The sequence below is a fragment of the Prunus avium genome, chromosome 5 (assembly GCF_965620075.1).
Source record: "Prunus avium chromosome 5, drPruAviu1.hap1.1, whole genome shotgun sequence".
Taxonomy (NCBI): Eukaryota; Viridiplantae; Streptophyta; class Magnoliopsida; order Rosales; family Rosaceae; genus Prunus; species Prunus avium.
The window spans coordinates 11,282,647-11,297,319 of NC_142288.1; the positions used below are offsets into that span (position 1 = coordinate 11,282,647).

Genomic DNA, 14,673 nt, shown 5'->3' on the forward strand with positions numbered 1-14,673 from the left:
GTGTATATACATGCATATATGTATATTATAAATAATATAAACATATGTATATATATATATATACAGTTATTCTCTTATCCAGATGTCCGCACGTTATTATCGTGCGGATCCTATTGTAAACAGGCAAGAAAATAGAGAGGGGTAGTACAAAATACACGGCGTCCGCACGATAATAACATCCGGATGTCCGCATAAGAGAATTTCTGTATATATATATATATATATGTGTGTATTTTATAATATATATACATGTATATACATGTATATACATGTATATATATTATAAAATACACACATATATATATATATATATATATATATATATATGTACACATACATGTATATACATGTAAATATATTATAAAATACATACATATTATACCCATGTATATATGTATATTATATATATATATATGTATTTTATAATATATATATATATATACATGTATATACATGTATATATGTATATTACAATATATATAATACATATATAATGTATATGTGTATATATGTGTGTATATGTGTGTATATGTATACTATAATACATACATGGGTATATATATATATATATATATATATATATATATATATATAATATATATGACATATATACACGTATGCTATTATTATAATATTAATATGTATATGTGTGTATGGATATATTATAATAATAATATACATGTATATATGTATATGTATATTATATATATTATATATGTATATATGTGTATGTATATATATATATATATATATACCAGGTACTGGCCCAGACTCTTAAGAGCAAAATATTTCTCAATCAATTTTAAGCTTTCGAGCGGAAGGTAGTGTAGAGACGTAGAGAATAAACATAATTATTATGAGGAATTCAAACATACAAAGCCAAAACCAAGGATAATAATATAGAGAAATTAAATACGATATCAAACGTAGTATCATTAATATTCAACAAACTTACATAGAAGCAGGGAAGGCAGTAGTGCTTAACAGAAGCTTCGCAGAAGCAGCACTTGAAAACACTCAAAACACTCAAAACACTCAAAACACTCCAAAACACTCAAAACACAAAGTTTATTTTCTGCTTGAGAGGCGATCTTTTTCGGTGCTTCGCAAAGGAGGAGAAGCCCTTCATTTAAAGCCTCCTGGCTGTTGACGTGTCAATTAGAGGCAGAAGATCACAAAGCAGCCTACAGTAGAGCGGCATCTTCACTTTAATGATTCTGTCCGAACGTTCACGCAAGCGGCCAAAAAAGGAAAAAGGCAGACTCTTACAAAAGGCAAATAAAAACAGAGTAAAAGCAGGAACGTATTGCTTTTACCAGAAAAACGTAAAAGTAAAAAGCTTTATCACAAATTACAGTAAACACAAATTGTCTTCTTATCAGACATAATATTACTTGGACCCACCATAAAGATCCGAATGGAGATCTGGATGAAAGTGGTCAAGCATGTCTTCATTAGCAAAAGGGTCCACCTCATCTTCAGGTTGAGTGGCTGAAGCTGATGCCATCGACTCGTCATCTAAATCCAGGATCTCGAGGACTTTCTTTTTCAAATCTTCTTTTGATGAAGAAGAGCCTGGCTGATCTATCAGCATCTGTAGCCTTTGCGAAACACTTAGACTGGCAGGAGAAGTGGCCAAAGGCTGAGCAGCAACAGGATCAAAGGAGGGAATAATTGCTGGGGTGATCTTGACAGGAACTAAGTGGTCTCTTGTGAATTTATCCCACCAACGAATTAAGATGCTACGGACTAAGTTAGGAATATAGGTCCATTCTTCATCAATGTCTTCCGAGATGACATATTCCCACTTTAATATCCAAGGTAGCTCATACATTATCATGAACCACATGAACAAAGTCCTTTGATCAGGATGATTCTTATTCCATTTACAAAATTTCATTTGAAAAGACTCCTTAATTTCAGGAGGAAGGTATTCCATAGTAGGACCCCAGATAAGGAAAAAGCTCTTGAACCAATTTGGGAGTTCTTTCAGAGCCCGAAGCTTAAATTGGATGAACCAAGTATGAGAATAGTTTTGATTTTGAAAACATAAGACATATTCCCATGCTTTTTTATAATCCCAGAAATTATATGAATATGGCCTAATTTCAGGATGGATAAATCTTTTAGCCCTTTCAGGGCTAGGACCCCATTCTTCCAAGGAAATAACATTTAGAATTTGGATTTTGGAAAAGCCTATTGTGTTGGTATTTTCACCCCTATGACGATGAACTATATTAACAGATTTAGTTTCAATTAGGAGAGTTTCATAGAATAGACGGGGCTTATTTAAGGGAGGAAGGTTATCCCTTAAATATTTTTCAGCTAGAAAATTCGGATGTTTGTCCAGATCATTCATTTCAATAATTGCTACAGACATATTCATATATTCACGGAATGGATTTTCAGCAATCTGCTTCTCCTTACCCTTATTATATGGAGAAGAAGTCATCAAGGGCTTTGGATCAGTCGGGGAAGACCTAGCAAGAGCTCCTGAAGAGCTCCTACTTGGAGTCATTTGTCCGGAACTCCTGGTTCGCACCCTGCAAAAATTCTCGAGTTAAGAAATCAGGGAGCGCATTAGTTTCACCTTTAATAAATTCAATATCAAAATCGAAGGCAGATAGTATTCCTTGCCATCTTGCGAAAATTTGTTTTGATGCTAAATTTTTTACATCTTTAAACAGAATGTCTTTTGCAGCCTTGCAATCCACTCTTATCAGGAATTTTTTATTTAAAAGATCACTTTCGAATTTAGAAACAGCATGGACTATGGCTAGCATTTCTTTCTTAACAGTAGAATAATTCTTTTGAGCCGGTTTCCAAACTCCAGAAGTGAATCTAACCAGTTGTTCTGAATTATTGACCTTCTGTTTTAGGATTCCTCCATACCCGATTTCTGAAGCATCTGTTTCTACTATTTTAAAGGCTTCGGGGTTGGCTAAGGCTAAGCAAGGAAGTTCTTTGACTTTAATTTTCAACCTTCTTACCGCTTTAGTGTGTTCTTCTGACCAGGGAGTTGGGTTCTTTTTCAACCTTTGGTATAACAATTTTGAATCTTGAGCCAAATCTTTATAAAAATCTTTTATATAATTAAGACTTCCTAAGAACCTTTGTAACTGTTGCTTGTCCCTTATCTCATCAGGGAATTTTTCAGCAAAGGATATTGCTCGATCAATAGGAACTATCAGTCCCTTATTAATATTGTGTCCCAAAAAACGAATCTTTGAAGAAAATAATTTCATTTTCTTTGCCGAAACCACTAATCCTGCATGCTTCACAACTTTCAAAAAGATATTCAGATGTTTAAAGTGTTGTTCTAAAGAATTAGAATAAACCAAAACATCATCAATATAAACAATGGTGAAAGCTGTGTAAGGATTAAATATATCATTCATAATATTTTGAAACTCAGAGGGAGCATTTTTTAGACCAAACGGTAAAACATTCCATTCGTAATGTCCGAAGGGGACATTAAAGGCTGTTTTGTACCTGTCTTTTTCTGCAATTTGAATCTGCCAATATCTCGATTTCATATCAAATTTAGAAAAAATTACTGCCTTATTCAATCTATCCAAAAGGTCCTTTTTATTAGGAATTGGATATCTAACCCATTTTAAGGCTTTATTAAGAGGTTTGTAGTTTATCACCAATCTAGGTACCCCTCTTTCTAATTCTGCTGCGTTTTCTACATAGAAGGCAGAACAGCTCCAGGGAGATGAGCTTTTCCTAATTAACTTTTTCCCTAATAAATCTTGAATTTCAGATTTACAAATTTCCATTAGCCTAGCATTCATTTGAATTGGCCTAGCTTTGGTTGGGATTTTCTTTTCATCAAAATCAGGCTCATACGGCAATTCCACTATGTGTCTTTTCCTATTCCAAAAAGCATTGGGTATTTCGGCACAAACTTGATTTTCAAACATCTTTTGGACTTCTTCTACCTTTTCTTTTACCCTATTGTCTTGCAGTTGTTCCTCTATTCTTTTGTACTGCAATTCTTCTTTCAAGTGATATAGATAACTTTCTTTCTTCTTTATCTTTTCTTGAATTTCATTAATATACTTATGCTTGGGTGGTTGAGAGAACCTAAAGACTATAGGTTGACCCTCTACCTCAGTTCTTATTCCCTCTTCAGAAACAGAGAAAGGATAAAGCATATTAATGAAAGGGGTTCCTAATATCAGGGACTGGTTTAATCCTTTCACCAAGACAAAAGGGGTTTCAAAGCAAATTCCTTGATTAAGTACAGCAACGTCAGATAATTTAAACTGAATCCCCATCCTTTGACTATTGACTGCTGTGTGTAGGACTTGGGTAGTTTTCTGAAAATACCTCGTTGGTACAACACCTTCATTTATACAATTAAGATCGGCTCCAGTGTCTATCAGCCCTTCAACAGTAAACTTGTAGGTTTTATTAATAACAATAGTTATCATAGCATACCATTTTTGTGATATTACCTTATCTATGCTATTAATGAATCTCATAGTATTAACTTGTTCTTCCTGTAGGATTTCTCTTGTTACAGGTTCTATTTTTTCTTGAAATTCTTCCATTAGGTTTTCGAATTCTAATTGCTCAGATTTTTCTTCTGTATCTTTTTCTGAAAAAGGACGATAGAGTTCTAAAACTCTAACCCTATTTTTTAACTCTCTAAGTTCTTCTTTCACCTCATGGACCTCGCACTGAAGGTCGTTGAGCGTAGGTTCCTTTTTATGAATTTTATCATTCATTCTGTTTACTATAGTCTTAAAACTATAGTTTTCAACTGGTTGTCTTACATTAGCTATGGCCGATTGGGGATTATTTGGTCCGGTTCTAGCTAGCGAGATATAACTTTCCAAAGCTTCTCTATTCTTTTCTGGATCTTCTATTTTATCAATTAAGTCTACTATTAGACTTTCTTCTTTTGTTAAGACACATATTCTCAGATCTTTGAATTGACAGGCGCACTCTTCCTCGCTACCTGAGCTAGTCTCAGCATCTGATTCAAACAATTCTTCATTTTCTAGTTGGGCTAGTTCGTCATCACTATCGTGTTCAGAACTAGATGAATTAAGCATTATTTGGCAAAGCTGTTGTTTAAGGTCTTCACTAATGCTTAGGTTACTGATTTTATCCTTCATTTTGCACTCAGATTTATAATGTCCTACTTTTCCACACTTATAGCATGTAGGGACAGCTCCTTTCTTTCCTTTACTAGCCTTTTTGCTAGTATCTCCTGTGTATTTCCTTTTTCTGAAAGTTCTATATGGCTTCTTGGGTTCAGACTTATATTTCTCGTATTTTTTAGTCTTACGCCCCCCAAATTTCTTTCCCTTCTTGTATGTTTTATGTGAATATGATTTTATTGGTTCAAAACCAAATTGTTCACAAAAGTCTCCTAATTCCTTTTTTCCTAGGGCCTTTTGCTTATCAAGCTGTTTTCTTAATTTCATATCTGTGCAAAGAGCTAATCCTTCTGCGCATATTTCAGAGGACAATTCCCCATAGGTGTAAGACCCATAAGGAATGACACCACCATTTTTCTCTTTAATTCTATTCCTAACCTTTTCAGCGAATAGAAGTGGCAATCCTGAAAGAAATTTCTCTTTCCAAAAGTCAGCATTACAGTCTTGCCTAGTGAACACCTTGGAGTAAAACACGTCCTTATACCACCTAAAATGGGACAAGGTAGGACACTTAAGGTTCATTAAGAGTTCTCTAGACCTGTCGTGCTGTAATTCTGTAGTTCCTACAAAATGTAGAGTAATTGTGTAAATTAGTGAATTTACCGCATCTTCCTGGTAAATGTTTTCACTTTTGATTAATCCAGTTACTGGGTCTTGTACATTCTGCTGACCAATAGCCACCTGGGCGTTCAGGATTTGGGCTCTTGCTGAGTCGCTTAGGTGGAAATCCCACCATCCTTTTAATTGACCTACAAAGCCTGCGATGATAGCTTCAGCCACCCTCTTATCTCCATTTCCTTTTATCTTAGAGGCTGTAGCGTACATCATCATATGTTTCATTGCATTAATGATCTGATATTCCGTTAGACCATCAATATTCCATTCTACTATGGAGCTTCCATCATACTGAGCGGAATTCCACATTCCATCTTCCTCAAACTGTAAATCTACTGGAGTGGGTCTAGGGTAGTAATTTCTTGTTTTAGCAGTTTGAGTGAATTTCTTTTCATTTGTTAACTTATTAATTTCAGGTCGTTCTTCCTTAAACATCGTTTCAAGGTCCTCTATTTCTCCTTCAGTGAGAACCGACACTTGAGGTCCTTTTCCTTTATCTGACAATTTTACTTCTGATAATTTCTTTGCCAGGATATCAACAAAATTTTCATCTTCTGACAATGTTCTTCCCATCTTAAAGTTTTTATTATCTAAAGGGGGAGGTGGTTTGAAGAACACCTGACTACTCATTTCCTTGATCCTTTTAGTTTCTGAGGGACCGGGGTCGGATTTCTGCTCCTTTACAGAAACAGACGTTTCAATCCTAGTGACTTGCTTTCCTAGAGACTGCAGAAACAGGTTGGTGTAATTATTCTGCTGAATAACTGCGCCTATATCCTCTTTACTCGCTGTGCGAAAATTATTGGCGCTATCATCAAGGAAAGTGGTTTCTTTGTAGGGAGCCGCTATCATATCTTTCTGTTTAATTACCATCTCGGGTGGATGTACGGCTTTTACTGATTTCCCATCTTTGGAAGTGTAAGTCGAGAATGGGCTTCCTATCATCTCTATATGGCTCCTATATTCAGGAATGTCATATTTCTGAGCACACCAATCTAACCACGTAAAAAAGAAACAATTGAATTTCTTTTCTTTCATAAAGGCGGTATGGGCTTTCCAGAGATGATTTTGCCTATGCTCCTGAAAGGCTGTTTCAAACCAGATTCTTTTATTAATATTTTCAATACTCAGATAATTCCTTTTTATCTTTTCGTGTTCTATTTCGAAGGATTTTAACATATTTATTTCAAATTCTACATCCGAGAAGGAAGGCTCGGGTTGAGGTGGATTCATCCTAATTCCTGGGTTTGGAAGGGTTTGCTCAAACCTGTAGGCTGGCCTTTGTGTCTGTTCCTGGGTTCTCCTAAGACCTGCCAAGATCATTCTGTCATGGTCTAGATCGTAAGCTATATCAGAGGAGGTGCTCGACCTATGGGGTTCTAGGTTGGATCTAGAGGGTGCTAGATCAATCCTAGAGGTACTCGACCTATGTGGTTCTAGGTTAGATCCAAAGGGCGCTAGATCAATCCTAGTTTTTCTAGCGTTGGAGAATTGTATTTCTACCTCTCCATCAGCGAATTGGGAGATCCGAGTAGGTTCTTGATTTTCAAGGGGCTTCTTTGGGACTATTTCATCCAAAATCCACTTTTCTGGTAGGGTTATATCACTCCACTTTATCATTTTTGGGACTGCCACGTTTGATTTTTCAAGGTTGGTTTGGAACAAGGTAGTTTCACCTTTGCTGTCTAAATCTTTAGCTTTGGGACAGACAGTGTTCATAACCTTATATGAAACCCTATAAATGATCGCTAGATTTTGGGATCCTGGGTCCATATCATAACCCTGAGTTTGAATATTTAATGTTAAAGCTTTTAGGACATTTACGTCGGAAAGTGCAACAGAAAAGTTTGGGAAACAGTTAAAGTATATCGGACCTTCCCCTAAGGTTGACTCAACTATTCCTAACAAGGAATCCGTGAACTTTCTATGTCTTCCATCTCTTACACAAAGCAAGATTGAACTGGGCAATCCTGTTCTGGTAAGTGGTTTCACCGCTACCTGCACCAATCCTATGCGCAAATAGTTATAATTTCTCTCCAGATGCTGGTCGATTTGACTCTGGGTGAATAGCTGAAAACTATCTTTTTTATCAATGACAGATATCGTTTTTTCAACAGTTTTTATTGCGTAATCAGATCTGAACTTGAAAGATCCTTTATAGTATATATCAGTGATGGGTACTCTGGGTATATCCCAGTTGCACAACTCCTTTTCTACGTCCCGCATGATTATTTCTTGAGAGTTTTTAACTCGTAGGGTTCTATGGCTAGGACTGTTACTAGAGCTTGCTTCTCCAGAAGAACGGATAGACAACATTCTCCTAAGGCTTGCCATTTTAAAATTCTGGATTTTATGCTTTCCTTCTGTTCTCCTCCTAATTCAAGGTTGCTAGTCCCTGCCTAGGTCTCTCAACGCCTTAGCTTAACGGGCAACGGCTAATGAGCCTATCTGACAGCTAGACAACTCGATGACTAGTGAGTAAAGGAAACTTGACAGAAAAACCAGAAGATTAAACCAACAACTTAGTTTGAACCTTAAACTTAACCACTCTTCTAGGGACTTTTGGCTCTGATACCAGGTACTGGCCCAGACTCTTAATATATATATATATATATATATGATATATTTATGTGTATATACATGTATATATGTACATTATAGTATATGTGTAAGTAAGTTTAATATTAATAATATATATTATTAATTTTACAATATAATATATGCATTTTATACATTGGTGAGCATTGAGACTAGTTAATCCTCCATTTTCACATGGGATTAGTGGTCCCTTCCTAAAAAGGTGTTTTTGGTGGGCCTGGTATTCGCAATCCCATCTAAGACTAGGATTAGATAAAACAAACATGGTACTAAATTTAGTCCAAGCCAGTCCAAGCCAATCATGTGTACCAAAACAAGCCCTCAATGATTTAAACAACAAAGAAAAGTGAAGAGTATATTCTTTTTTATTTTTTTATTTAATGAAGGAGAGTATATTCTTTTAGTTTTGCTTAATGGGTCTACCGATTCTAACTTGGTTTCAAAGTGAATACTGTGCCTTTCTTCTTCTCTCGGAGCCTCCGCCTATCTCACAGCTCACTCTCTCTAGAAGATGAAATACCCATAAATACCCAGAAATTAAATAAAAAACAAAATCTCCGAAATACCCGCCAAATTTATCAATAATTTCCATACTCATCAGTGATTTTGAGGTGCTATAATGATAATAAAAGGACTGTTCAGGAGGTATGAAAGATGGAACCCAGTGCACCCAACATCTGGAGCATTTTGGGGAATGGGAGTAGGAATTGGTTGTGGTATTGGATGGGGTCCTGGTTTTGGGCCTGAGGTGATTGGTTATGTTGGAGCTGGATGTGGTGTTGGATTTAGTGTTGGTTTCACTCTGCTTGGTGCTGGCATTGGTCTTCCTGCAAATTGGCTCCTTCAAGTTCCTTATAATGGTAATGATTAATTTTGTAATTTTGCCTCTTTATGTGAGAACCATTTCATTGGTGCTGCTGGTTGTATTTGTTGCTTACCACATACATCTCTTTCTTTATTGATATGAATGTTTTCATTTTCCTGGTGAAATTCAAAGTTGTAGTCTTCAGTGCCCATCCAGATTTAGCTTTTTTTTTTTTTTTGGGTCCAGCTGCTATGGCAGCAAGAAGTGGTGCATTGGGGTTTGGTCAATCTAGAGGTCTTCTTTTCTCCAAAAACATTGCAGGGGAGGGTTGGAACAACATTGCACCTTGCTTCACAAACCTGCAGAGAGAAGCCAGTGGAAGGTTCTCTAGCTTTAAGCAACAACATCTTTTGGACAAAGGGGTTGATTTATCTGAAATGAAGAGCCGGCTAAGTGTCAATGCTAGTTCTATGTGTGAAAGTTTAGAAGCATTTCGGGGACGCTTCTTCCACTCTCCCAGAGGTAAGTTGACACATACAACTTGTATTATAGTCAAAGGATAACTCTCTATTATCATTCCTATTGATGCCACAATTCTGGTGGTTCTTTTGCTGTTTTCTTACAAGTTACAACCATTTATTGTCTTCTTTATTTTTCCCACCATGATAGCTATCATCATTTTCTTTAAGAAAGAAGTCCAAAATGAACTACATTAAGGTAAAATTAAAGCCAGAAACAATCTGACTTCTTGGAACCCGACAATGTAATGGCTACACAACGCACAAGAACTGTTTTTGGTCAAGTTTGTCACACGGGACTACAGACCCAGCTGGAATAATTTTAGTCCTATGCAGTGTTTGATTTTGTTTTCGATGGGAGAGCTTCGACAGTCTCATTTTTACTGGACTATTAATGACCTATATTATCTGAGATGTGCTTTTGTCAATGCGCATAGTCTCACAATCACCCTTCAATAGTCTCAGTCAGTAGATCCCAAACTAGCCCATACATTCTTGGGTAACAACCCAGGCAGTGATCATGAGTTAGCCTGAAAATTCGATAAACCATATTGATTTTCGTTCAAACAGTAAATCCGGGAAAATTAGTAAAATCATGATTTGCTGCTTGAGGCCAACATAATGGCCAATTATTTGATGTCAGTTCTACCTGCAGACCATGGTATGCCATTTATATCTAACATGATGGTAGAACCCGCCAAAGAAAAGTATTATACTAGAAATAAATATATGACGTGATACATTTGAGGTATTGGTTGATCTAGAATTGATTGGAGTGAGTGGATTTAATATTTGTTCTTCGTGTAGCTAGTTCATTATGATTTCTTAAAGACAGTCATCTCTTGATGGAACAGCTTATGTAAGTCACACAAGAGGGAATGATATAGTTCTTTGTAAGTTTTCAACCCTCTTCTTTTCAGAATTTAGATAGCTTGGATAAACATTAACTGAGCTTCCCAAACAAACTAACTTATATAAGTCTGACGTTAGCAAATTGTTCTAGCTTTTCTTTTCCTTTAGGTTCACTCTGAAAGGCTGCAGCTTAAAGGATTCTATTTCTTTGAGTAATTTTAAGGATTATTTCTGAAGCATGGCTATGAACTAATAGCTGCTAAGAGTGATGAAATTGCCCACCCCACAAATTCTTTTATTTTGAATTTAAAAATTATCTGTAATCTAGTCTTCCTGCCCACCAGTTCTCCCAAACCGTCCATACCTCCTTCCTTTTCCCGTAACCCTCTGCCTTAACCCTAACCCTCACCCTATAAAAGTAAAAATATTTGGTAGCTACCATGGCCAGCCCCATGGCCTTGCTGTAATAGCCGTAGCAGCAAGGCCACAGTTTTTCCCATTTTAAGATATTGAAATGCTATAAGTGGCACACCACACTTTTTCTTATATTTAAATATTATAACTTTTCACACCCATATATAAGACGAATATACTCTGTATAGGGTAGACAAATCATTATTACACTCAGACCGCTTGATCATTCAAAGTTTCTAAATAAATGGTTAAAATGAATGCTTAATTCTGGATTTGGTGGTTGGCACTCAGAAATCACTATTACAATCAAAAGAGCGAATGATGTTTACACCATTCTCCATGGCAATGCCGCCATGGCCTGGGAAGGCCTGGACATCCCCAATTTTTTTGTTAATTTCAAATTTTTAGGGTTTTAAGAATTATCCTCTATGGTAATTTTAGATAGGGACAAATTTGTTATAAAATAACTGTTATAGGGGTGGAATTAACACCACTTTACTGTTAAATAGCAGAGGCTAAGTTTGATATATAGGTGGCAGCACTTTGATCACAATGTTTCAATACTCATGGCTATGGCCTTCACATTTAGTTGTCCTTGCTGATGTGGTTCATCCGATGACTGATGTCACTATTTCTACGCTATCTTGTGTAGGCTCAAGATACTGTTGTCTGATAAGTCCTGATTTCGGTTTGCTTGTTCTGCTTTATGTTTCCTTTGTTCACTTGAGAAAGAACAAAATAATAACATATGTATCCTTGCTTTCAGGTACAAAAAGTTGACACCATAGACTATCTGGTGCATATATTATAAGGATTGTAAGCATTCTTACACTGACCAGTCTCTTTAAACTCATTTATATAGTTGGTCCATAATATGCAAGTAAGAAACGTTTCACATAAGGCTTCCTCGATGCTGCATTCTTAGAAGCAGCATTTTTATAGTTTTTCAGAAAGCCTTTTTTTTCATTGTTTGTGCAGAACAGAAGACCTTTGTTTATTAGTTCTGTAAATTCCTGATACAGATAATGTGCCTCCAATAGTTTCCAACATTATTTATCTTGTACCAGCTTCGGATGCACCATAGGTTTTGCCGTCCTCATTTTCAGTTTTAATGTTATATTTATGAAACCTAATAAGATTCACGTTGCTTATGGACTTTATCTTGCACAACCCTTTAAGTTGAGTAACCATGGATAGTCTTCCCTAGATAAATATTTGCATATATAGAAATTGGAAAACAGAGGATAGTCTATATCTATTCAATTCCTATGGTAACCATGTCGAGCCAGCATGCTAAATTCTTGTAATTGGCATAATCTTGAGGAGGTGTTTGCTTAAAATGCACTCGGCCAAAGTTGTTCTTCTATGCCTTGACACAGATTAAACCCAAATGAAAACCAAAATATGTTAAAGACCACCCTTAGAATCAACTAGATAGCCAAAAATACTAGCTGAACTCTAATCCTTTTAGCTCAAACTGCGATCAATTAAACACTAAATGGAACTCACAGAGTAATAAAGATGAATCCTTGATCTATAAACATAGATATTAAGATTTGCTCAAGATCATCGTTTTCAATTACGCATGGAAGCTAAGACTAGAGCTTACTGAGCTACAATTCTCATGCTGACTCAATTAAGTAGCACTAGAGCACTGGATTGAATACCCTAAGACTAATGTTCAAGCTTTGGTTATTACTGAGCATTCCTCTCTGTTTATGGAAGAGTCATGCACCCTAATTGTGCTGCAATAAATCTGTCATTGGCACAAACTCATCGGCCTCAGAAAGAATGAGGTACCTACAAAGAATATCAGGACAAATGGTCTTTAACAAAGACATGATATGATGTCTACTGAAGCTATCTTCAAAACCCTATCATTAACATGGAACGATTGGACTGTGATTCTCAGAATTTGATAATGAAGGTCATCGAGGCAACGATTGATCGATCCATCACTAGGATTGATCGTTGGGTTACTGACTCGACAAAGATGACAGATTCGTATGAAACTCATGTACTTGATAAGCTGTACTCATGTACTTCATGTTAATTCATCCAAAGGACCAGGCCAAAGTTGTCTCAACAAAACAGTCAACATGCTGCTAAGCGTATGTTAGAAAGTGATCCTACAAAGAGCATTTTGTCATAGGAAATTGTTAAAACAAAGGTTGTACGCAGTTCCAATGTTACAAACTTTAACAAAATTGCAATAGTGTTGACAAAAGAGCTAAAGAAATAAAAATTGAACAAGTTAATTTTCGGAAGTTGGTAGTGATTATCAAATATCTTGATAATGTTTGGTGGAGAGAGAGAGAGAGAGAGAGAGAGAGAGGGTAGAATCTTAAGCCATGATGGAAAAAGGGAGAGACTCGAAAGTACTAGAATAAGGGAGAGAACCCCTTAATTTTCATAAAGACGGTGAAGAGATTAAGTGGAGCAGTCCTAGCCAGCCATTTCCATGAGCTTCTAGAGTCATATCTTATCTTCCATTTCAACTAAGCCTAATTGTATATTGCAGTCACAGGGACTAGGGATGCCTTAGGTCCTGTTTAGTATCTTACTCAAAAAAGTAAATTAAAAAACTACAATTTTTTTTAAAAACATGAGTTTTTAAAATAGTGATTTTAAGATCTAAAAACTTGTTTGGTATTGAACTCCAAACTATTTTTAAGATCTAAAAAAATTGAAATTAAAATCAGAAAATTAAAAGCCCTACATTCCCAAATTGAGATTAACGAGAGAGAAGAGAGAGAAGAGAGAGAAGAGAGAGAGAGAGAGAGATGAGAGAGAGGAGAGAGAAAGAGACGGGACAGCATGGAGAGAGGGAGGAGAGAGAAAGATGTGAGAGAGAGAGAGAGAGAATAATTTATAAAACTTCACCTTTTTTTTGCTTTTAATAATGGGGTATTTTTGAGTTTTTAAAAATAGGCCTACCAAACGGTTTTTATAGCTTTGGACTTAAAATCTGTTTTTAAATTTATAAAATTAGATCAAAGTTGGATACCAAACAAACCCTTAATTTCACCACGTTATTCTTCAATTTTTCTTGAGCCCATCATCAAGAAAAACTTACCTACCATTTTTCTTTGCCCCTTATAATTTGATAGAAATTGGGGATTGTCCTTGAATTGCTTGGAATTCAAACTACAAGGACAAAATTGATCAAATTGAAACTACAAAGACCTTAGTGATAAAAGTGATAAACTACATGGACCAAAAGTGACTTTTTGCCTTGATTTTTTTTAATTTTTTAATACAAACGATAGTCTAAACTATAAGGGGATGGGGATTTCTCATACACACATTAGGGTAGAACCCGGTGACGATAATTATTGAATTTTTAATGACATGGTTTTGCAATTTACTTGAAAAAGGATAATGGGATTTCCCAACCATGCATGCCTAGCCTTCCACGCAGGGGCGGAGCCATGTAGGGACCAGTGTGGTCCCAGAGCCCCCCCTCAATCTGTTTACCGCTTACATTTATATATTATATTATATTTACTCTAAAATAAACAATATATTAGGTTCTTTTTATCTACAAATTGACCATTAAACTTCTATATCACTCTTCTACTTTCAATTAAATCTACTAAGTTAGGTTATGATATTTACACTAAAAACTCCTAAGTTTTTATTCTTCTCTTTCTCTTCCTCTTTAGTTTAACTTAAGCTTAAGCTTTGTGAATTTTTT

The 14,673-nt window shown here is 35.8% G+C and overlaps 1 protein-coding gene across 2 annotated transcripts; it reads left to right on the forward strand.

Moving 5' to 3' along the window:
• Positions 1–8,811: 8,811 nt before the first annotated feature.
• On the forward strand, positions 8,812–12,075 carry LOC110745587 (Putative membrane lipoprotein). Of its 2 annotated transcripts, XM_088252986.1 has the most exons (4): positions 8,812–9,247; positions 9,439–9,714; positions 11,743–11,792; positions 11,955–12,075. In XM_088252986.1, the coding sequence occupies exons 1-3, from the start codon at positions 9,007–9,009 to the stop codon at positions 11,754–11,756; spliced, it is 531 nt and encodes a 176-aa protein (XP_088109112.1). In that variant the 5' UTR covers positions 8,812–9,006; the 3' UTR covers positions 11,757–11,792; positions 11,955–12,075. The 2 variants fall into 2 exon arrangements, with proteins under 2 accessions (XP_088109112.1, XP_021801404.2); XM_021945712.2 differs by having other exon boundaries at positions 11,743–12,075.
• Positions 12,076–14,673: the final 2,598 nt, after the last annotated feature.